The following is a 24,106-nucleotide window of genomic DNA, read 5'->3' as shown; positions in this document are numbered from 1 at the left end:
TAGAGCCATCTATGTGTCAGGCTAGGGACTTTTCAATTGACCTGTTATAAAAGTGACGCCACCATCGACTGTCCAAGCGTCCTCTTCAGGTAACACTGCGGCGCTCCCTTTTATCTTTTCTATATTCTTAATATTTTATAACGTCAATAAATAACGGTCACATCATATAAACCACTACTGTTTTATTTCGTCTTACCTCCATCCACCGAGCAATAAACCCGCAAATCTCCATTTAATTTTTTTGGGGCACAAACCCACTTATACTGGATTTTACCACTAATGGTTTTTACATTTCAATATTCGTTTCTATATATATATATATATATATATATATATATATATATATATATATAATATTATAAATAAACTACACATTTTTCAAAACAAAGTCTTAAGGGGTGTCATAGAAGCACTCAAATACTATCAGAATATGATTATATAGACAGAGACTCAGGAAAACAGTCGAATAGCAGGCAGCTTCAAATGAATTAAATCATTTGATCTTGTGAAATGCATTGAAGTGTATTTACAAAAAAAAAACAGCAGTGTGAATTAAAACATGAAATATTCATACAGAACTACTAGTGGTTCTAGTTTTAAAATTATTGTGAAATCAAATTGTAGGTTAGTCGGCTACGGTTAGTTATAATATATTAATAAAAATATACCGTTTTGTGTCAAACCCCTGTTAACTAGTGTAAATTAGATAATAATTCTGGAATTAACATTCAGAGAAAATCAAAAGTTCAGAATAAAAGCCTGTGGTTCAAAATAAAAAATCTTTAAATACTTTAAAACTTGAAAACTTTAATATAGACTAGTTTTAAATAGCTACTTTATCACTGTGAAAATAATTAAAACTGGTTTATTTATTTTTAGGGCTAATCTATTTGTCATCGGGTCAAAGCCTTTAAATACAACGTCAGGTGGAAATATCATGTATAATTGTATTTAATAGTACAGATAATATTCGTAATATTCATTATTTACAATGATAAAATATTGCTTTGTCAGATTTCTTTATTACACTATTATAATGACTAATGGTCAAACCAATTGTTCTCTTTATTATTATGTAATTTTTATTTATTTGTAAAAGTATGTCAAAGATATTTATAGGTAACATTCTCAGTTATTGTGATATACAACAGTTACACTGTCGCTCGAAATGTGTGCCATCTGTATAAATTTCATTAGTTAACCATTTTGTTCTAAAAAATGTTTAAATTTCAATAACGTCGGAATCATTGGTATTTAGACCGCATTCGACTTGCCCGTCGAGACAAAATGTTAATTTAATAACGTTCATCTGCGAGAAATTTAGTTATTTGTCAACTTTTGCTTCTTTCGAGATCTTCACTCGTAACAACTCAGCTGTTTGTTCAATCTATAAATATTTACACAACCTTCCCTGACACCATACTGTATACATATTGTTCCTAGTGTTCGGGTGATATGAAACAGTTTTATCATTTCAAAATATGTTTATATAGAACACATAACATATATTCGGAAAGGTAGATTATTAAATGTGATTATCAAAACAATGGTAAATATTTCAATAGTGTAAAGCGTATTATAGAAAACAGATTGACTTTGGATTGCCAATTGTTCCGCATCTCTACTGTATGTACTTCTCCATAAAACTCTAGCCTAGAACTATCGGAATTAGAAAACAACCATGCTTTAAAAAACAAACCTAGTCAGAAAAATCCATTCAAAACGTCATGCTACAGAGGGTAACCACCAAGGGCAACAATAGGAATTGTTATACCACGTAAAGGTTGGTAAAAAATGTGCAATTTAGAAATCATCAAAGATAAACTCATGAACAATATGATAAAAACGATACTAAAATCATTCTACTGCGACTGAATGCTGTCCAGACAGAACCACAATCACGTGCATTCTTTTGGACGTTTCTTCATGGATGAGGTGTTATATCGCATCACTAATACTATATATTGGCACTGGATATTATAAGAAATTAAGGTATTTTTCATTAAAATAAAATAGTTTTTAAACAAAAACGCTTGTTTTTATCCCTATCAATTTCATAACTTAGCTTATTTGTATTTAGTATAAAAGTTTTTTTCTTCTTGAGGTTAAAACAAAAAACAAAGCAGGTACTGTTTCTCTCTACTTTATCTCTTCATCTGTGTCTATTGGCGTCGCTTCTGGTAAACATCTCAAGCCTTAATCTCGATTTTATTAGTCAATTTGGTGGGTATAGCTAGAAAAAGGTTTCGGATGCCAACTAAGAATCAATACAGCCTAGACTATCATAAAATCGAAAAAAAACTATTTGTCTCGACCAATATTCCACAAAAAATTATACAGTGAAAATGAAGCTAATTCGATTTCTTTTTGCTGCTGTAAAACCATCTGTTTGAACCTAATTAATTTTAACATAGGGGAAGAAAGCCAGTTGGACAAGTAATGATAAAAATTAACGTAAAGGCAATAACTATCCAAAGACTTCAACATATAATCGAAGCGACGGGGAGTGGAACGTCGGAATATTAAAAACAACCATATCGGTTGTAATTTTATTAATTAAAAGAATTATATCGGTCATAAATTAGGTTTAACAGGAATACACAAACGCGGAAATTTATCGGTTACTTTAATCGCTTAAAATATATCGAATAAATTAAATTGCAATGCTAAAACTGTCGCCACATAAAGAACGTAGCATGACATTGATGCAAGGTATTGTAGCTTTGTGTTTTTACTTACTGACAGTGATTATGACGGTAGAACATTATTCGTCATTTAGACAATATATTACCGGTCAGAAAAGTAAACAATTCTCTAGCTAATAAGGAAATAGGACAGGTATAGCCCAGACCCTTTTATCAAAATCTAAGTACCATAAATAACAACTACATCAATATTTAATTGACAAGACTAGCAGGTAGAATATTAATACTACATTATATATTGGTCATTTAGGTAAAGAAAAACTTCTCTCAAAAAAAAAATTGAGAAAAACTTAAAATATACCATCATATATTGAAATTCGGCTTAATTTGATGTTATCATTTTCAAAATTGTTCATCTAACTTTAGACGAATACACCAAGGATTTGTCGACAAGATCAATACCCAAGCATCCCAAGATTCCGGAACAAAATATTGAGATCAGAGACACTGACCTTCATAGACAATATTGACCTAACAAAAAGACTCAAAGGCAGTGAAATTATGCAATGTATTTGGCAGAAAAGCTGGGCTTTCTACAATTTAATCATAGATAAGTGAATATAAAATCATCAATAGTAATATTAATTAACTTCATTATTAGAATTATTTATTCAACTGTTGTTGCAAATATTTATTTAATAAATAACAAATATTCTTATAACAAATAATCATCATCAAACCACAATTTGTTTAGATTTTTAGAGATTGTTATAATGTAGTTAAATATTTTTTAACACAAAATATTTTCTAATGCATCACATAATTATTCTTATATTCGTATTATTAAATATAAATAAGGGAGAATAAGGCCAGAGAACAGAGTACCAATTTAACAACACCTAAAAAAGAACACTCAGTATTAAATAATATCTGGTTGCAAATATTAGAGGTGCGTACGTACACCCACTAATCAGAGTTGATATTTCATCATAGGACTTTCTTTTAAACATTTCAAAACTCGATGACAATAAAGCTTTCTCTTTTTCGTTGTCCTTTTAAATAAAATTGGAAATAGTTTACCTATACATAGTATTAATAATCTAGCCCGAATTATGGAAATGTTTGCTTATTTATTGGATTAGTTTTACCAGCCATATTTTTATACCACTTTAGGGTAAATGAGGTCGCTACACCACATAAAACCACTCTTAAATTCAATGTATATTTTATAAAATTTATACCATCAAATTCAAATTTTTTCAAAAAAATCGATATTAAATCAGAAACCTCAAACAGTTTTCTACGAAAGCCGTAATATATCACAATTATAGACAATTTTGTTTGGGACGCTCCAAACATAACACACATCCATATAAATAAATAACAAATAAGTATAATATTTAATATTGGTCAAAAAATCACGTCATCTAAAACAAAAATTGGCACACTTAAAACATACGTGCGTAGACCACAAAAGTAAACCATTACGAAACCATTCAACATGCTTATATATTAAATGGTGCATATAAACAACATATACTTAATATAAACGTTAAAATAAATGTATAGATAAAACAAAACCCAGCAAAAATATGTCGTTTATTGCTTTTGCAGAATGATAGGAAACACTAATCTTGAAACAATTTCTAACTGTTTATGTAGAAAGAAATAAAACAACCACTTTGCCAGAAAAATATATCGAGCTCAACACCACATATGGGTAGATAATAATAAAAAAGACTGAGCCTGATAAACTTAAGGTTATCTCAAACAATAACACGATATGATATCCAAGCTGTAGTGTAATATACAATATCTAATAAAGTTTGTTTATTGAACGTAGTCTGGAAGATTATGTGTTTGATTTTCAGTTGGCAGGCAATGAAAAATAAATGATTTAAAAATAGTTTTATCATCACGTTTATGAGACATCAAACAAGTTAATCCCTATCACCAAATACGTATCTGTCTTGTAATCAAATTTATTAGTTTTCTCATCAGTTTTATAGCTAATTTTTATCTTAAATATATTAAATGATTTATTAATATTACATAGCCACAATTAGCCTTAGTACTTAAAATTCATGTTTGTAAAAACATTACCAACCTAGTCGCCCATTTCAAACAATGACACATCACATAACATTAAACGGTATTAGGTTGTTAGTATTTCTATTCAAAAAATTGCTACAATGATTTAATTAAAATTATTATGTTACAAACAAATGAGAAACTTATTATGTCCGAAACAATTCAACTGAAAATTCCCTACTAAAACACAAAAAACAAACTGCTACTAGTACACAGATCAAAAATAAAAATTAACAAATAAAACTTAATGCTTATTAACAATTCTGTTGGCATTCTTACTGGCGAAATCTCGAATTCATAAAACGCTGCTTACAACATAAAAATAGACTGCAATGCATACACTACGGTATTTCCCATTATAAAAACCAAAATAAACACACTATTTAAAAATATCAGTACAATTTTAGGCTATCAATATAATACACAATTGGAATATTGTCCGCACACTGTCACTGTTTCATGTCGAACCATAAAAAATGTAAAATAGAAAAAAACTTGCCTTCCTAAAAACCCACAACTGTCAGATTCCTGGGCACCAACTGACACTATCGTACGGCGATCCACAACACGACGCAGTTAAACAACCCGTACAGAGACGATTTATTTGAATAAGGAGTCCAAATCGACCGATAAGTTAAATTGAAAATGATACCGTAACTGCCACTTCGCAGATTTTCTACAAAATATCAAGGCAGGCTTCTCGCAAGCCCTCCCGAGAAGATACGGAGAGAAAGTGACGTTAGGTGGTGGGGGATCATTTTGACGTTTAAAATCTGGCACTTCATTTGACAGATAAGAAATAGCTTTAACAATTACACATCAAATATTAAATACTTTATTTTTGGAACAAATATAATATATATTGCAACATGCAGTATTAGTTAGTTAACATAAAATAAAATTCGGTATAAATTTGTCAGCTTGTGTTTTACTGGTTGCCTAACATATAAAATTGAATATGTTTTTTAGAACAGTATAGTATTTCTGAAATATATTAATAGTCTATTGTATTAGAAAGTTACCCAGTAACATAACCAAATGCATTCTAGTTGCTTAATTATCATTTAAATTATTCTTAAATTAAATATTTGAATAAAATTGGTTAGATTATACCCATATTTAAAAAACTTGTCTTCTTTGTTAAGAGTTAACAAAAAGGGTAGCTACGGGAAAGGAAAAAAAACAATTTATATATCGATCGTCCACATATTTTATATGAAACAAAAGGAAAAAAAACATTAAAAATGTGAAAAATTAGTCATAAATTAAATATATTTATCCTACAAACACTGATAATAATAGCACGAATCGGCAAAATCACAACTTTTCTTTTTTTCTTATAATTTTGAAGCATTGCACTTTGCCTCAACTTCAATTGATTTATTCTCTCATTTTTAGTTATTGAATCACAGATAATATTAACTGTACAAAACCACCAGAAAGGCAGAAGTAAAAAATAAATACATCAATATACATGATTCCTCTGTCTACTTAGATAAAAAGCTATAAACAAAAAAATAGCATTTTCTGTAAAACTACCCTAGTCTCAATTTGTTAAAAATATTCATTTGTTTTCTCATAATAGGACTTTGATTTCACTTTTGAGTTTGTTGCAGAACTTTATGTCGGTGTTGCCGTCCATCATACAAGCTTTCCAAAATAAACTTATCGGCTAAAAGATACAAAAAATTATTTATATGTTCCCTGAGCATGAAAAAATATTATTAAAGGTAATACTATATACTGAATAGTAAATTGCTAGGAAAAGGGTCAAAATTAAACATTATTTTTATAAACCATAATTTTAAAAATTAAATTAAATAAATTTGTCACCCTGTAAACATTGATATTACAAATTTACTTAAAAAAATTAACATAAAACACTCGATATGTTGAATTAATACTTATGTGCAACTGCGGATGTAAGTATATCGAATGAAAATATTCTCTATAGCATCTAGTTTTTATTTTGAACGTTCAGTTGCTTTTCTAAACTACTTACTTGTTCTTTAAAACTTAACACTTGTTCATGTTCACTAAATATTGTATCTTCACCAAAAACTTGTGGGATAATTTTAAAACAAATATTACTAGGTTACTCGATGTATTTGAGAATTTCTAAGAAAAAAGTAATAATGCTTAGATATACTGATGCACATTTGTACGACATCGTCACACATAAATAGAAATTTCTACTATTGTATATTTTAAACATTCTTATATACCAATTTGTTTTTTGAATATTTGTGTAAACAATCAAAAAATTAATAAAACCATGGAATAAAATTCAATAAAAAATTAAAACAAAACCTTAATTGATAGATTGATGAGTTATATTTTGTAATTTATGTTCCAAGAATTATATAGTACTATTGTTCTCACCAAATAACAATAATTTCATCTCTTAACACAATACATGTGTTATATAATTACATAATTTAATTATTAATTCTGGAATTCGATTGCCCTTCTCCCATGTATTCACTTATATTGTAAAAAATAAAAATTGCACTTAAACATAACATTTCGCTAATTAACTAAAACATTTCCTACAAGAGCTGGTAACTAAATAAAACAATATCAACAAATTCATTTTGTTGGGCACCAAATAATTGCATCGCAGTAAATACAAAAGGAAATAATGTACATCGTAGTAACATCACAAGAACACTCGCTGTCCGGACACACGAACGCCGTTAAAAAAATTAAATATCACCAAAAAAATTATGTACAAATACACGAAGGCGAGGTCGAGCGTCACCTGGCGGTGATCACAGTCGTCTCGATACCCAACAGTTCCTTCACCTTATCGGTGTACTTCACTAACGCTATCTTTGTCGCTCGCGTGTTTATCTTCTCGCCCATGTTGAGAAACTGGCAACAGTGAGCCTGTTCGAGAAAATCAGTCATTTTTAATTCGCGCAACACGCTCTTGTAGTTAACGGGGGCGTTCGGTATGCTGGGAGGCGCGATCTGACGCAAGAGAGCATCCCGCGATTTGATCTTCAGCTGGTTGGAAAGGTCTTGCAGCAGAACCCAGCGTTCGGTGGGCGGTTCTCCACGTAAGGTGTACAGATTAGGCGGCAGCGTTTCCGACATGTCGACCTCGATGTCCTCAATTTCCGGATCAGAATCGGTCTTAGGAACTTCGTCCAGGATATCGTAACCCGATTGCTCCGGATCTGAAAATTAATGTTTAACATTGGTATTGGGCATATATTTCAACGGAATATGTATTTTGGGGCTAAGAATAGCATATTTTCAGATATTTTCATCCGCTGATTTAAAAAATCATCGTATAAAGAATTTTTCTAATATAATTTCATATTTTATGCCGTGTCTATGTGGGAGAAATTCGTGTTTCGATATTGGCACACCTGTTAACTATCAAAATACAAATAATACTAGCTGTTTGAAGTTAAAAAGTGATAAACTTATGAAGTAAGTAATATATTTTTTAATTCTATTTAATTTTATCATATTTGCTGGTATAAAATTGGTATTAATATTGTAATTGTAATTAATTGGTATAAAATATTTTTTGTTTTTGTGTGCGTATCTGCGTGGGGAAATTCGCGTTTCGGTATTGGCACAACTGTCAAAATACAAATCTAGCTTTTTGAAGTTAAGGAGTGATAGAGTTAGAAAGTGATAACTTTATTTTATTAAAAAAATATTTTATTTTATCATATTTGCTGTAATTGGTATAAATATTTTGATTTTTTAAAGAGTACATTTTGTTACCTCAACATGCACGGAAATGTGTAAATTAATGAAGAATTTTTTATTACATATTAGTTTTTATTAACACAAAATTAGTAAAAATCGACTTATAATCTCAATATTTTTTCAAGTGCAAATTTATCTACAACTAAATTACATATTATTTGGAGTAATTTTTATTTCATTATTATTCAAAAATCAATGTTAGGCACTATCCCACGTACTTGATTCGACATCTTTGATTCAAGTAAAAATATTTCGGGAGTTATAATCAAAATACTAGTTATCTTTAGTTTAAATTAACCTTAAAAGCGTACTATACACACCGAAACAAGATGCCGGACCATTAAATTGCCACGGGCCTCCGTTTTCCCCCGATTTGTCGGTCAGATGGCTTTTTAGTAATTTTTTGGTGGCATCATCGGTCGCTAGAGAAAGAGGAGTCACGCCAGCGTATGTAGCTAGGGCAGGATCGGCTCCGTAAGACAACAGCAACCGTACAATTTCCACAAAACCGCTTTCAACTGCTTCATGGAGAGGCCTAAAATTATAAATACATGGTTAATTAAAGTTATTTTGTATTTCACCTATAACTATAGTATTCTTGGTAGGTAAATTTACACCGTTATTAACATAATTTGCTTTAATATCATAAAAATCCTAGTCCACTTTTATTATACAACAAACAAAACGCTACTTTAGTGGTGGTTTTTTTCTAGTTTTGTGATTTACTTATTTATCTAATTTACTGATTATCTTCTGAAATCTCAAGCTTCAAAGCACAATTACATATGATTGAGTAAATGTCATTGATTAGCATAATGTTCTATGGACTATGGATTAATTATTACCAGATATATGACTAATGCAATATATCAGGACTTTTTATTTTTATTTTACTTCTTCATTAACATTTAATATAATTTTTGAAATAATCATAGACATTATTAATAGATTAAAAAGTTGACTGAACAATATTTTTTAAAGTAAATATTATCAAACACATAATATTCAATATTAATTTTCTAATTGATTCCTCACCTTATCCCACCTTGCGCAGATTCATGTACGTTGGCACCATATCGTAGCAATAGTTTGGCTATATCTAAATGGCCCTTTACACTAGCTTCGTGAAGTGGGGTATATCCAGCATTATCTCTGGGAGAAGGTGGACAATCCATTTTTTCCAAACAGTATGCCGTGATATCCTAAAAATAAAATCAGGATTAATAAAAAAGATTCAGCAAAAACAAGCATAACTTACAGCATAGCCCAGTCGTGCTGCTCTGTGAAGATGAGTTTCTCCAATACCCTTATTCAAGACCCAGCTCTTTATTTCCTTTTGAATATCATCAATTGATTCTGGAGTTTTTGCCACTACTCGTTTCTTACGTTCAACACTACCCATATCTGGCTCTTCTTTCTTCGCCTTCTTCTTCTTCCTGATGTAGTCGAAGCCCGAGCTAAATTTCCGTCGGATCTTACCTAGTTTGCTTCGTCTTTTGCCAGAAATGCTACTATCGTCACCATCTAACGAAGCAGTTTCAGATCGAGCATCGCTATCTCTTTTGATGAACTCGATCAGTCTCTTATTTTCATCTTCGTCATCATCGTCCTCCAATATCTCCTCTTTGATTTTGCGGTTGGCCAGATCCTTCAGCAAATTCGTGTTATCGGTGTTGTTTAGTTTCTCTTTCATTATCCGTTTAATGTCCACGTTGGTTTTGGGTGGAGTGATGGTCTCAGTCTCCTTCTTTATGAGGATCTCTTCCAGGGTCTTCGAGAAGGGTTCCAGGTTCTGTAGGTCGTTCTTAATCTCCACGTCGTTCACGCAGGTTACCGGAGGAGCCGATGCGGGTCGGTCCTCGCCGAAGACTTCTTTGATCGTTGCTCGTTGTTTCATGGCTCGGGTCTCTTTACGCGTTCTGGACGTTAGAACTATGGTGGTGAACTTATCGTGAACTCCTAGAATGCTACTGCCGCTGTTGATGAACGCATCCTTGAAGGTGTTCACTGTGTCCTTACGGAATGGTAGTACCGCCGATTTGGCGTTGATAACGGGAACCGTGAGTCCCTTGGATTTCTCTGGAGATTTCTCAGAGGGTTCTAGACCAGGAGTGGGCGTAGGAAGAAGTTCGACGGGATTATCCGCCTTGGGGATGAGTTTTGGACTGTGGTCCTCTTTCCTCTTCGATTTCCGTTTCTTCTTCCCGCCACACTTCTCCAGCAAACGGTCGAGTATAGATTGGTTTTCCTGCTTGGTGTTGGGAAGACTCCTGACGGACGACGATCCTTCCGAATCATAGTTTGTTTTTTTACCGAACAGATTAAAGCTGCTGGTGCTCTCGCTATCGCTGTCTATCGGCTCCGACTTGAACTTTTTAAAGCTCCTCTTCAACGCTGATTCCTTCTCGACGTCTGTCATTACCGATGGTGTCGGAGACTGCGGACAAGGATCCAAGTCGGGAAGAGAAGTGGATAACCGCATTGCGGTCGGAGGCCGAGTTACCTGTATAAGACTGGGTGGCATTCGCAAGGATTTCTTGTAATTATACACTTCTTCTTCCCAGCCCGGATAAAAGTCTGAACCATCGCCGAAGAGGGGCTTTGTCGCCGGTCGAACCATCGATATGGAGTCGGTTGAGGTGCGCCGCTGTTCGGTGTTTTCTTCGGTGACTTTAGCGTCGCCTTGCAGGACGTTTTCGGTTTTTACTTCCGCCGTTTGCTCGATAGGATCCTCTACCAACTTAGTCTCGTTCAAGCTCCTATTCGCCTCTTCTAATTTAGCTTCCAGTTCTTTCAAATCTGGCTTCTTCTCTTCCGTTTCCTCGTCCTCTTCTTCGTTGTCGCTGCTATCACTCGAACTGAGTACTTTTCGCCGGACTCTTCGTTTGTTTCTTATCGCTATTCGATCATCCTTTTTAATCTCGCTGTCCGAATCGGTATCCGTTTTCACCGTGTCGGTAGTAATTGGCGTCCTTTCGTTTTCCTGGAGGACTTCGGGGACTTTCTCCTCGCTTTCTGGCTCACATTTGGTCTTGCCCTCATCGATACTTTCCGAACTTTTATCAACGGGTTCGGGATCCGGTTCAGTTTTGATCGTGACCATCTCCGACGGCTCTTCCTTCTTGATCTGAACGTCACAGTCGGTTTCCTCCATTCTTCTTCGCTTGACCCGTTTTATGGGGGTCTTCTTCATCTGTTCCACGAACGTATCGCAGATGGAACCGAAAATATCCTCCTCTTGAGACTCCGGTGGCGACTCCGGTTCGGTCTTCGTTTCGACTTCGAAGATGTTTGTCGCGGAACCGGTCGGTTTCAACGAGTTCCTCCGATCTCGCCGCATGGCCCCCAACGATTGTCTTTCCAGGACGGGCATCTCGTTATCGTCGTCCGAATCTGGAAAATCGAAGATGGATGTCTCGGAGGAACTACGCAATCCGGATTTGTCTCTTGTTGGTACGCCGTTCTTTGTACTATCGTCTTCCGTCCGACTGAACAGTCTTTTTCTTGGCGCTACAGCTGGCTGGCGTTCTTTCAGTAGCTTCGGAGGGCTCGTGCTGCCGCTGGTGGTGCTGGACGAACTGGAAACGTGTTGTATGGTGGGTTTTTGAGGCGATTTCATCGGATCGATCACCACCTGGATGATGGCATCGCTGGAGGAATTATTGTTCTCGCTGTGCAGCTGTTTCAACTCTCCTTTGGTACGAACCCGGATCTCCAAGAACGTCTCCAGATAGGTGATCTCCGATGAGCTTCCGTTCATGACGTTGTTGGCGGTCGCGGCTAGTTCCTTGATTTCCTGCACGCTGGTCGGAGGGACCGGACTGACGTTGTTCCTGTCGATGCCCGGTTTTGGTTGGAACGGTGCCTTCACGTCCGTACTAGGTTGTTGCACGTCCGATCTCTGAGCGACCACCTCGTGGGACTTCTGCTGTTCGAGCTTCTTTTGTTCTTTGACTTCGATGCTGTTTCGTAGAAGGTTCAACACTCTTTTATCCACTGCACCGGCGCTTGGTTGACGACTCGTCGTCGGTATCAGCGCGTTATGGCTTGACCTGCCGGCTTGATTAAGGTACATATGAGATGAACCCTTGGCAGAATTAGTGGAATACTGATGGTTGGTTGATCCCGATTCGCCAGTTGGTATCTGTATAGGTCTTACGGCAGATGTTTGTTTACTGTATGGCTGAGGAAGTTGATATTTCGGTTCAGAACATATCTGCGAAATGACGCTGATCGGCGTTGAGACCGTCGTTTGTTGATGGTGCTGTTGCCCAAGCATATGTTGCTGCGTGTATTCGGAGAGTTTCTGCTCGATCTGGAAATCGATGGATTGCCTCCAGTTCTCCACCTTCGGGATCTTGTTGGGAATGACCTGTGGAGGGACATCGGCGGGTCTCTTCATCGACGGCATCTCCCGGTGTTCGTACGGACTCACGGACATGATTTTGGGACTGTAATCGGTTCGAACCGCCGTACTCTTCGTCAACGCGTGCAGAGCCGCGGGGACGTGCCCGTTTTGATAATGTGTCTTGATCGGTTCCTTGTAGGCCGCCTGTCGGAAATCCGGCCTGAAGTCGGTCGATTGCTCGTACACGGTCTTCCGCAGAGGAGGTTCCTCCACGGTCTTGGTCGACGGCCACCCCGAGTGCCTGGGCAAGTTGAAGTTGGGCTGAAACTCCACTTTCGGAGCCGTCACGGTGGCCGACTGCGACCTGTTGGTGAGATTCCTCTGGATAGTGTTGATATCCAGCGTGGGATAGTCGTGACTCGAGAGAGATCCCGTTGCAACTTTGTTTTGACCGTGTTTCCCGCCGCCTGTCGAAGTCTCCCCTTCCTCCGTAGAATCGGCCGAGGTCCGGACCGTCTTCACCGACAGATCCAGCGGACTCTCCCGTTTCTGTTTGATGACCGTGGAGGGTTCGTTGATCACGTTGGCCCGGTTATAGTTATCAGTTTGACGCCTAGGCATGGCGGGAACCTCCGCTTTCGGCCGGTTGTAGTACCCCGACGCGGTGGCCTGTTGGCTAGAGGTGGTGGCGTAATGGGAGGTGTTGGCTAACGTCATTATCACGTTGCTGTAGGAGTATCCGGCCTGCGAGCTCACCTGCGACGGGATCTGTTGTTTCGTATGCTGACTGACCGGCACCCGGTAGTGATTGTAAGTCGCGCTGGAAGTACCGCTCGAGTACACGTCCCGTTTGGACGCGGATTGCTGAACGGGAGCGGACGAAGTAACGTGCGAATAGGAACTGGACGACGGCAGTCTCGCCCGTGGAAGCGTCACTTTGTTGGGATCCTTAATATTTCTACTGGAATGATAGTTCGATAACTCGGCGATGGGTGGAAGATTGTGGGTCCTTCGATAGGTCTGCTCCGTGCTGGCCGTCGAGTTCTGGTACCCTTGCTGAACGTTCGCGCTTAGAGCGCGATTCTCGCCGTGGTACATCGGTGGCTGGGACGATATCACCGGAGTAGCCGTCGGATATGATTTCTGTTTATAGTAAGCGCCTTGCGGGGAAGCGGTCTGGTAGGACTGCGTCGACGTGTACGTGGTCGTGCTCTTCGGCTGCGGTTGCTGATAGGATCTCGGCGGATACGGGTACTGTGACGCCGCCTGGTACGCCTGCTGGTAACTCTGCGCCGGGACCGATTCTCTGGAGGGCGCCCGCGACACCTGGGGAGTCTCCGATTGAAGAAGGTGGTACGGCGACGTGGTAACGATGTGAGGTTGGTATTGGTGCGTTGGGGTCTCTCGCGACTGAGGCCTGGTGAACATGAAGCCTAGTTGCTGGGGAGAGGGCGCCGCGTTCTGTCTTTCCGGCGTGTAGCCGCCGTGGTACTGTCTCGGGACGTCCTGGTATTGGCCGGGGTGCGACGGGGGCCTCGAAACCGACGGCGATCTCTGGACTGAGGTCTGCTCCCGCGACTGTGACCTGGAAGAAGGAATATTCAAATAGATTATAAAATTACGAGAAATGTTTTTGAATCGTTAATAAAACTCTTAGCTGATTGAAATTCGGTCTGCTGCAAAAGAAGCTATTCTGACATTAAAAGAGATTAAACCAATTAATAGAATACCGCCTATTAAAAATGATTTTAATCAATGGGTTCCACGCAACGATGAAAAAGCTGAATTATACGCAGAACATTTAGCTAACGTATTCCAATCGAATGATCCTAAACAGGCCTCTGAAATTTATCATATTTCACCTGGATTATTAAAAGAGCTGTCACGAAAAGCAATAAGCATGTTGACTGAAGCATTTTTCGGAATGTCCCAAGGTTTCTCGAATAATTATGCTTAAAAAACTCTTATGCTTACTCAACGTCAAGCAACTGTACTGGTTAGTCGGAAGGTACTCTAAGCTTGACCTAAAATCAAAGCGATTGGTATGTCAGTCAATCATAAAGCCAATTTGGACCTATGGGGTGCAAATATATGGTTGCACTAAGACATCAAACAAACTAGTATTCCAACGCACCCAAAACAAAGTTCTACGATTAATTACCAATGCTTATCGCTACGTAACCAACGAAGGGCTGCACAATTACCGGGAAATTAAATAGATACACGAAGTGATCCAAGATTTCGACTTAAAATATGAAATAGGGTTCCCAAATCATAGCAACGTGGAAGCAATAGTGCTACTGGACAACACGCAGGAAATCAGATGACTGAAGCGAGCCAAACCACACGAACTTGTTTAGTGTATATGTGTATTCTTAACTTTAGCTTAAATAAATTAATTTTATTTTAATTTGGGAAATCCATGCTGATTAGTATTAACTCCGTACTCGCCTTTCTTGTGTATTATTGCAAATATAACAGGACTGTACTAATAAATTAATTTGTAAATTAAGATTGTGCGAAGCGTATCTAATGTACGATGTAAATAATAATTAAAAAAAAATTTAAGTTGAGGTATCTGTGTAGCAATTAAATTATTTGTAAAACATATTTAAAGGATATGCCAATTTGTTACACTTACATCATTTACATCATCGTCGAGTCATCAAAACAAATTTAATAAAAGCTCTATGCTCTACAATAAAAACGTATCGTAAACCTCAAAAGCCATAGCTTAAATCAGTGACTTCAGTTTATTAACAATATTTAGTTCCGTCTGGCTTTTGGCGTTACCGATATCTCAAACAATTATTTCCCAGAAGTTGAGGGAAGTTATATTAAGAAATAGATATATTGTAGCAACTATAAATCTCTTTTCTAGCCGGTTTTATAGAAGTAAAAAAGATATAAGGGAGATATCTAAAATACCTGTTAGTATCTGGGGTGGTGGCGTGCTGCTGCCAATGTTGACTGGGCGTTCCCGGAGACGGGGTTCCATGGTGCTGCTGGTCGGTGGGTTGACGTTGCGGCACGTTCTGCTGATGCTGGAAGTAGGGGCCGGCCGCCGTGCCGGTCGACGGCAGCCCCTGGAAATACTGACGAGCCCCCTCCAATACGTTATTGAAGGACACATCCATAATCCGCAGGTGAATACCTGCTCAACTACCCTCTATCTGAAACAAAGAAAAACAATTAGCGTAGGGAACTATAGACCGAAAACGACTGTTTAGTAACCGACTATTATTTACTATCGACCGTTTCAGTCGTGTACTTTCAGTTACTAGTTTCATTCGACTGATTTTTAAAGTTCTGTCTTTTTCGCACTAGCGACGACCTCGAAAATAATGTGTCGAATTTATGCTTACATAGATTTATATTTATGCTTACATAGTCTCTCGATGTGTTCAAGCCTTTTGAACCTTACAACTTCTCTCATTCATGTTTATACGAATAATAATCTTAAAATATTCCTTTTTAATGATAGATAAAATTAGTTTGAAATTTAAAAAGGGTGCGATGGTTAAAGAGTTGTTAACGATAACCCCATTCCTCTTTACAATCAAGTCAAATATATAATATAAAAAAATAATTTTATATTAATCAAAATAAAACTGTTATTTTGAAGCTAATAAATTACCGAAATCATCTCTTTTCTTTTCCTTCCCAAAGAAAATTCGAAAGGAAATATGTACAATCCTGTCTCACTTATAGCATCGTTGAAAAAAAGTAGCAAGCACATGTTGGCATGAAATAGAAATAAACCAATAACTTTTATTACATTCATTATTGCTATCTGAATATTAAAATACGATCAAATATATTTGGGATCATTATTCCATTGCATTTTCCACCCTGCCACCTGCCAATTTAAAATGATTTGTTAGCAACTACAATATTTTATAAGTTAACTGATGTGTATAGCACAGAGAATGAAACAATTATCTCCGTCCTTTCCTCTGTCAAAATTAGCACAGGAAGTAATTTGTACATCTCCGTCTGTTATCTCTGAATAGAAAAAAGTGTATATTTGACTGGAATCGTAATTACTATTTTCAGTCGCTATTTTTTTACTATCGACTAGTCGACTGTTTCTACTATTTTCAGTCAGTTCCCAACGCCAAAAAACAATTATTAACGTGTAATATCTCGTACTAAACAGAGCCAAAAAATATTCGTAGTCTACCTCATTAAATATACCCTTTCACATATAAAAAGTAAAATAGGGGCTTTTGGCCGAATAAGTATCCAAAAACGTATATTCTACCGTAATATAATGATAATAATGAACAATCGCTCCTGGGCACCACACACGACAAAACAACTTTTTACCGCAATGCTAGAGCGATTAAAATCTCTCGACGAAGTTATGGCGAATGCGCCGGGATCGCCCGTCCTCCACCGTCGAGCTTTTTCCCACTGGTTTTTTACCAACATCCGTCGTTGTTCCGAAACTCGTGTAATTATCGTTTGAACGTCGGGCTTGTATAATCGTATTATTAGCCAATTTCAGCATAAAATCGTCTCGCTCGCCGTACTTATCAAGAATGAGACAAAAAGAAGCTAAAAATAGACAAAACTTACCAGAGATACACGTTATAGAAATTGGGATCAGTTGATTTATGTATGAACACGTGGTTGTAATAGTTTAGTGATGAAAAATAAACAAAATCTTGGTAGGTTTGTGTTTGACTGCGGACAAAACAAAGCAGTAATTAGTTGATTTTGTTTTCAATGACTCTTGATTGCATTTCAAACAAGCATAGAGCAGTACATTTTTTTGCTAAATGAGAAAACTAGCAAATCTATAAATAAATCAACACTTTCTAAAAATATCACATGTATGACATTTCAAACAATTCTTAAAATAGTTTTAATAGTTAAAGTTGTATACAGTATTAAACAATTACTGTGTTCTATCTATATCGTCACACATTATGTATATAAAGACAACAAAAAACAATAAAACATTGGTTTAACACGTAAAATCAAAAGTAAAACAATACACTAGTTTTACCTTTTTCTCTATAGAAGAAATGAGAGAAATACGTAGCAAACTCTAGCTAGTTAATAAGTATCAAAAATAATTAGTTATTCAACGAACATTTGTGTTTGAGAAAGCTCTTTGTAAAGTAGGTGCCGCGTGTGCTCGCTTTTGACCAAAAACAACGATGAGTTGATGATTCGGAGCAGTGTTTGAAGATGATCAAGCGTAATAAACCCGAGTTTTTGCGTCGATACGTGACAATGGATGAAACACGGCTTCATCATTTCATTCATGAGGAACAGTTGACTGGCAATGTTACAGCGTCTGTATTTTGGGATGGGCATGGAATAATTTTCATTGACTACCTTGAAAAAGGTAGGACCATCAACAGCGATTATTACATAGCGTTATTGGACCGTTTAATGGACAAAATCGCCAAAAAACGGCATTTGAAGAAAAAGAAAGTGCTGCTTCACCAAGACAATGCACCGTGAGAAAATCAAATCAGTGAGAACAGTCGAATTCGTATCGTATTGATAATAATCAGTTTGGTCCGATGATTCAGTATTATCCAAAACCAGGCATTCGATTTAGTAAGTCTTTTTCATCTAATTCATAATTCTTAGCACCATAACAAATTAATAATTTATAATTAATTTATTTACAATGAATTAATTATTAACACATTATAAATTGATTTAACATTTTTAAATTTATATTTTTTAATATTATTCAGTTAAATAAACAACTTGTCTTTGTGCATTAATTTACGCAAAGAAGAGAAAATAATCTGCATTTTATTACATTGTTTTCTCTCCAACAATTGAACAATACTAGTGAATTAAATTCGTAATTTATTAATTTTAATAATTAAGATTTCGACCATATCTAATATAAGACGTAATTAATACATAAAAGTAACATTTTGTTACTAGTAAATGTTTCGGATGGTTTTCTTCGAAGTTTTCTGATTACCAATTAAACCCAATACTTACTAATATATTAATAAGTAAAATCGAAACCTATTATCGACAAGTACGACGTAACTTATCTAATATTTACTCTCATGAAAAAAAAACATTTGCAATAGCTTGCTGTTTTATTTTGAACGTTAGAAGGTCAAGGCAGCGGATATACCTTACAGTTTCGAGCTAATAAATCGTTTTCTGTTTCTCTACCCGCTGGATTTTATCTGATTCGATAGAAAAATAAACAAAGATGAATGTCTCACTTTGTTTCATATATATTACGGCGTAAAATATATATTTTGCCAGCACGTTTTTCTTATTTACACTTGCGTTAAAAGGTTTCATTCTTAATATGCTTTCTGTCATGAGATGGTGTTAATTGGAAATGGTTAAGGCTCGTTATATTCATTCTTCATGTGGTGTTTTTGCATATTTGTTTTCTTGTACATGTTCTAAAAAGTACACAATATGAAAATTCGACCTTAACAAAACAAATCTAATTTGTTATAAATAATAAATGTTGTAAATAGATAAATAGGTTTAGATAGGTAATAAGCTAAATTGTGTGTATATAGCAGAACATAAAATACGTGATAGGTTAAATAAGATTTTTGTATTTTTTTAGTTAGTTATTACAACGATTATTATGTATATTTTATTATATAATACGTATATTTTTATTTTATTTAAAATTTTTTGTGTTAAAAATCTAAGTTTGATTATTTTTTACTTTTTAGTGAGTTCCTTATTTATTGTTTAAAGTCGATTCAATTTTTTTGTTAAAAATATTTTATCAGCAATTTTATACGACAATTCAGTAAACAAAAAAAGTAGCTTATATAGAAACATATAAATTAGAAAATTAAACTATTAAAATATTTAAACCAATTGATGAAGATGTTTTTAGTGATCACAAAGTGTTAAAATTTATAACATAACTATCATATATGCATTTGATAAAATGAATAAAAATGAATAAAATTCTTGGTAAAAACGTATCATTAACTCTTGATTATCGAGTAGCATGGCTATTAATGTTATGGTAAGAGTTTGAAATACACAAATACATATACAGTACTATTTTTTTATATAATAATTTATTGAGTAACAAAAATAATTATAATATAATAAAAAATTATTATTATAAAATATTACCCATACGTATTTGTTTTTATTGCTGTTGGCACTATTTCAATTAACCCAGCTAGTATTGAGAGTCTGTACATTGCCCAAGCGATGGGCAAAATGTATAGAATCAAATAGTAGTGGCTATTTTTAGAGAATTATTCGGTAAACTTCGGTAGTATCCGTCGAATTTTGCGACGCTACCATTTACAAACAATCCGAATCCGAGGAACTACAGCGACATTTAATTTACGATAACTATCGATACTTCATTAAAAAAAATATTGGCCAAAAATATATCGGTATTCTTCGACATCCTTACCTAATACTATTAGACATACAATGTGCGAAATCCGTGAAAACATTCTTCTTTCCGATTATCATTTGGTCAATTTATTTTCAGTCCTTTTACACCCTATATTTTGTGTTATAAGCGATAAAAACATATTTCTCTTTATCGACTACGTTTGACTCTAGATCTTTACTATTGTGATTTATACTCCGTCCGCTAGATTTCAAAGAATCGAATTGAAATTCTAGAAATTCTCTCTTCCATTGTACGTTACGTAGAATCGAGAAGACGTTTGAAATTAAGAGAGCGATTTCTTAGAGTCCGGTAAAATTTAATATGTCTGAATATATCAATTCGGAATATTTTTCTGGTAGATTTATTATATTTTTCCGTCGTTTCCGGGATGTTCGTATTTTCTTCGGAGAATCGTGGATATTCTTTGGCCGGTATTGATTACTTTTCTATAATGATATATTACGGCGAATTAGACGACTTTCTGGGAATCGTATGGAATTTTTCCCGATCTCAGATTCTATTAATAACGATAAATTTAAACGGAGAAATACGAAGACGAAAGATGAAGAAAAATTGTGTAACGAAAAAATTGATTCAAATATATAACATTATATCTAACTATTAATTTGCAAACAAGACAATAATAATTAAAATTAAATTAGACACTTTTATCACTTTATATACATCTATTTGGTTTGTTTCGCGTCAAATTTTGGATTTCATGTGTTGTCTAGTTGTATTATTTCCACGTTATTACGATTTAGTAACGTTCTTTCGTAATTTGCGGATAAATCTTGAATAACTTCGTAGATCCAGTTGATATCGACGTTATCGTGCAGTTTTTCGTTCGTCTCATAGCGATAATCATTGGTAATTATCAAAGAACTTTGTTTTGGTAGCGCTAGATTACTGCTGCGTTGCTCTTGGTGCTGCAAGATTTCGAACATTCTTCACTAAATTCCACCACAGTTGGTAATCGGTCGTAACTGATCTGACGGTGTCCTATTTTTTAGAGCTGTTTGCTGTATCTTCCGTCTAAAGCCAACTTCGCCAAAGAAGTCTGTGAGGACATTCATCTTTCATTCCACAGACATGTCCAAACTATTGCAATTTACGTTTCTGATTGAAATAATCTCAACAGTACAAATATTATTATTGATTAACATATCAGTTTTTTCAATCTAAGTTGAAGTTTGAAAAGTTGTTTCTTCATAGGAAATATTTAAAAAATATAACAAATCTACATTAACATGTTTTTGATACATGTCTTTTGTTACGGTTCTATTTTACATTTATTTATGTATTATTTATTATATTTTAGAGTCTTATTTTTACCAACTAAAATTTATCTCCGAATCACAATCCTCGGCATTAAGCCTACCGACTGGCAAGTGACTAACTTGAAGATCATCCCAGAAGACATCCGGTCTTACCCAGCCAGGATACTGGCGTGAATGAGATCACTTTTCTTGTCGAATGTTGCACTATTATAAATAATCATAAACAGAAACTTACAACCATTATGCCCCAGCAGGATTCCAACCCGCGACTATCAACACTAGAAGAACAGTTGTTCTGTCGCTTTGACCACTGCACCAATATTTTTAATATGAAAGCAACGGAAGCCAAAGGTAAAAATAAAAATGAATTTAGGAAAAATACTAACGAAATGGTAATGAAAAGGTTAAAGGTTAATCTTATACATGGGATATCCCATAGTTTTTGGATACACTACAAAAAATTATTGAAGCTTTGAATTGGTAGTACCATATTTATATAATTCAGATGTTTTTTTTAAGAATTACAGTGAATTTTATTTGTTTTTAAGTACCAAAATACTTATTATCATGGAATGTAATGCATTTCTAGAATGTTGGTCGTTCTATTAGCGTTTACTTTAAATAATCTTTGTTGAGCGTGAGCACTGATAATGCGATTTTTTGAAAATACCTTCCTTTGATATAACCACCAGATTACAACTTCTCTACCCTATTCTTAACACAGAAAATTTTTCCAAACCCAACATTTTAGCTTACAGAACTTTGCCAAGCCCTTTGATTTTAGTTGATCTGGTCCCAACCCATCAGGAGTTTCGAATAATCCCAAGAATCTTCTTCAAAGCATCTTAGATTATTCATCAAACACTATTCAACTTTATCAAGAATCGTCATAAAGACAGGCATAAAAGCTTCAATTCTTATTGGATTGTGATAAAATCGATGAAATGCTTGATATAAATTAATTTACTGATATAATGCATTCAGTTATTCTTTAAAGTTAATTAATCATAAAATATTAAATAGTAATGCGTTATTAAAAACATTTACTTTTTTATAAATACCAATAATAAATCGCGAGATATAAAAAGCAACCTTCATATCATTGATTAATTTCTTCTTTTAATCATTCTTTTTTTCAATGTAAGTTACCAATAAAAAAAGATTAAAAGGCAAGAACTTTACGGAATTAATTTATTGGTATACGCAGGTGACCGTATCTCGATGTAGATATTGTCTGATTTATTAGCATATTACCCAGTTAGCAAGTATTATATTACCCAGTTAATGTCCCTCTTTTAGTGAAGCGAAGAACTGCCATCAAATAAACCGTATTTTCACCTCGCTGGCGCAAAAGAATTCGAGATTGAAATCGGTCAATATCCCCGCGGACCTACGCAATATTAAAAGAGTAGGTCTTTCATCTTCACTTCTGTGAAGGACTGCGCGTTACCTTGAGATTATAAAAAAGATTCGAAACAGTGGTCGGGGAATGTGAGGTGTCGAGACAACCTACCTACCGCCGGTTTTCTGTCGTTAATTAATAAAAATCGAGAACGAACGCGTATAATCACCAACAATTATGGAAGTTTTTCGTAGTGACAGATGTTTGTCGATTACTGTGTGGATGTGGAATATTTCAAGCAATGTAAACAGTACTGTTAATGGGTAATATGTAAATTTGTGAAAAATGTAACGGATATTGTAATTAAATCTGTCAATTTCTCCACATTCCAAGTTACTGATTGAACACTTTGCTTAATTAACATGTCAAAAATTGGTTAAAAAGCTGGCCAACGACACTTTTTCTTAGGACAATATTTTAGGTTATTTAAATTTTCTCAAAAATTATAAAATGTTTGCAGAATACTACCAAGAACAATTTATGTAAACTAATTTATTCTGCTAAAATACTAAATAATAGTGTTGTAAGTTACGTTCGCTTCAGTGTTTTTGTTGAGCTAGTTCCAGTGGTTTGCTTCACTTGAGTTATTTCATTATATGTTTCACATTTTAAGGCCATTGACGTAATACTGAAGACGATTTTCCTTCGAAATATGATATTTGCGACAGCTCGCAGATCTCGCTAATTTCTTGCACGTAATTGGACAACATACGTCAATAATGAACACAGCACACTTGTTTTTAAAGCAGTATATTACTGATTTTACAATTAATGAAAGTGAATTGACTTTTTAATGGACAAGCCTTTTGATGAAAATAATGATATGGAGACCCTTTTTTCAGAGTGAGTGTTGAACTAATTTTTAGAAGATTTAAGGGGCGTTTCTTCTATCCATAAAATAAAATATTTTTATAAGTAACATAATAGTTTTTATGTTTTAGACCCTTTCGTATTTCGTAACTGGCGCAGTCGATACGATTCCGAGGTCTTAATCGTTCGTTAGTTACTCAAAGCATTTCTTGGTGTAGTTAAATGGAGTTCGGGCAAAAGTATCGCAGCTGACGCTGTAAGTTCATAAAAGGTGGAACGAAGGTGCTCAACGACTTCTAGCCATAAACTATTTCAATTACTCGAAGCGTTTCTTTCAGTAGTTAAGAGAAGTTCGAGCAGAAGAATCACGGCTGAAACTCCAAGGTCGCAAAATATATATATATAATACAGATCAAT

General features: G+C 35.0%; 2 protein-coding genes across 6 annotated transcripts in view; both read right to left on the bottom strand.

The window, feature by feature from the left end:
- The window catches only part of LOC143189967 (E3 ubiquitin-protein ligase RNF19A), a 115,626-nt gene extending 110,155 nt beyond the window's left edge, over positions 1–5,471 (bottom strand). Inside the window, exon 1 of one of the 2 annotated variants that reach the window (XM_076393993.1) lies at positions 5,117–5,471. The gene's annotated coding sequence lies outside the window, so the exon portion shown is untranslated. The remainder of the gene's footprint in view (positions 1–5,116) is intronic. The other variant, XM_076393992.1, reaches the window with a different exon arrangement.
- Positions 5,472–5,922: 451 nt separating this feature from the next.
- LOC143189964 (uncharacterized) overlaps positions 5,923–24,106 on the bottom strand; it is a 400,785-nt gene continuing 382,601 nt past the window's right edge. For 3 of the 4 annotated variants that reach the window (XM_076393986.1, XM_076393984.1, XM_076393987.1), the window contains 5 exons: positions 15,742–15,986; positions 9,724–14,398; positions 9,501–9,667; positions 8,786–9,000; positions 6,128–7,918 (listed from right to left, as the gene is read on the bottom strand). In XM_076393986.1, coding sequence (XP_076250101.1) covers positions 7,494–7,918; positions 8,786–9,000; positions 9,501–9,667; positions 9,724–14,398; positions 15,742–15,950 — 5,691 coding nt within the window. In that variant the 5' untranslated portion in view covers positions 15,951–15,986 and the 3' untranslated portion in view covers positions 6,128–7,493. Of the gene's footprint in view, positions 7,919–8,785; positions 9,001–9,500; positions 9,668–9,723; positions 14,399–15,741; positions 15,987–24,106 lie in introns of all 4 variants that reach the window. The other variant, XM_076393988.1, reaches the window with a different exon arrangement.

Source organism: Rhynchophorus ferrugineus, unplaced genomic scaffold, assembly GCF_030347505.1.
Source record: "Rhynchophorus ferrugineus isolate W39M unplaced genomic scaffold, kcgeb_rfMv2 rfM2, whole genome shotgun sequence".
NCBI lineage: Eukaryota > Metazoa > Arthropoda > Insecta > Coleoptera > Curculionidae > Rhynchophorus > Rhynchophorus ferrugineus.
This window is presented reverse-complemented; position numbering and strand designations above follow the sequence as displayed.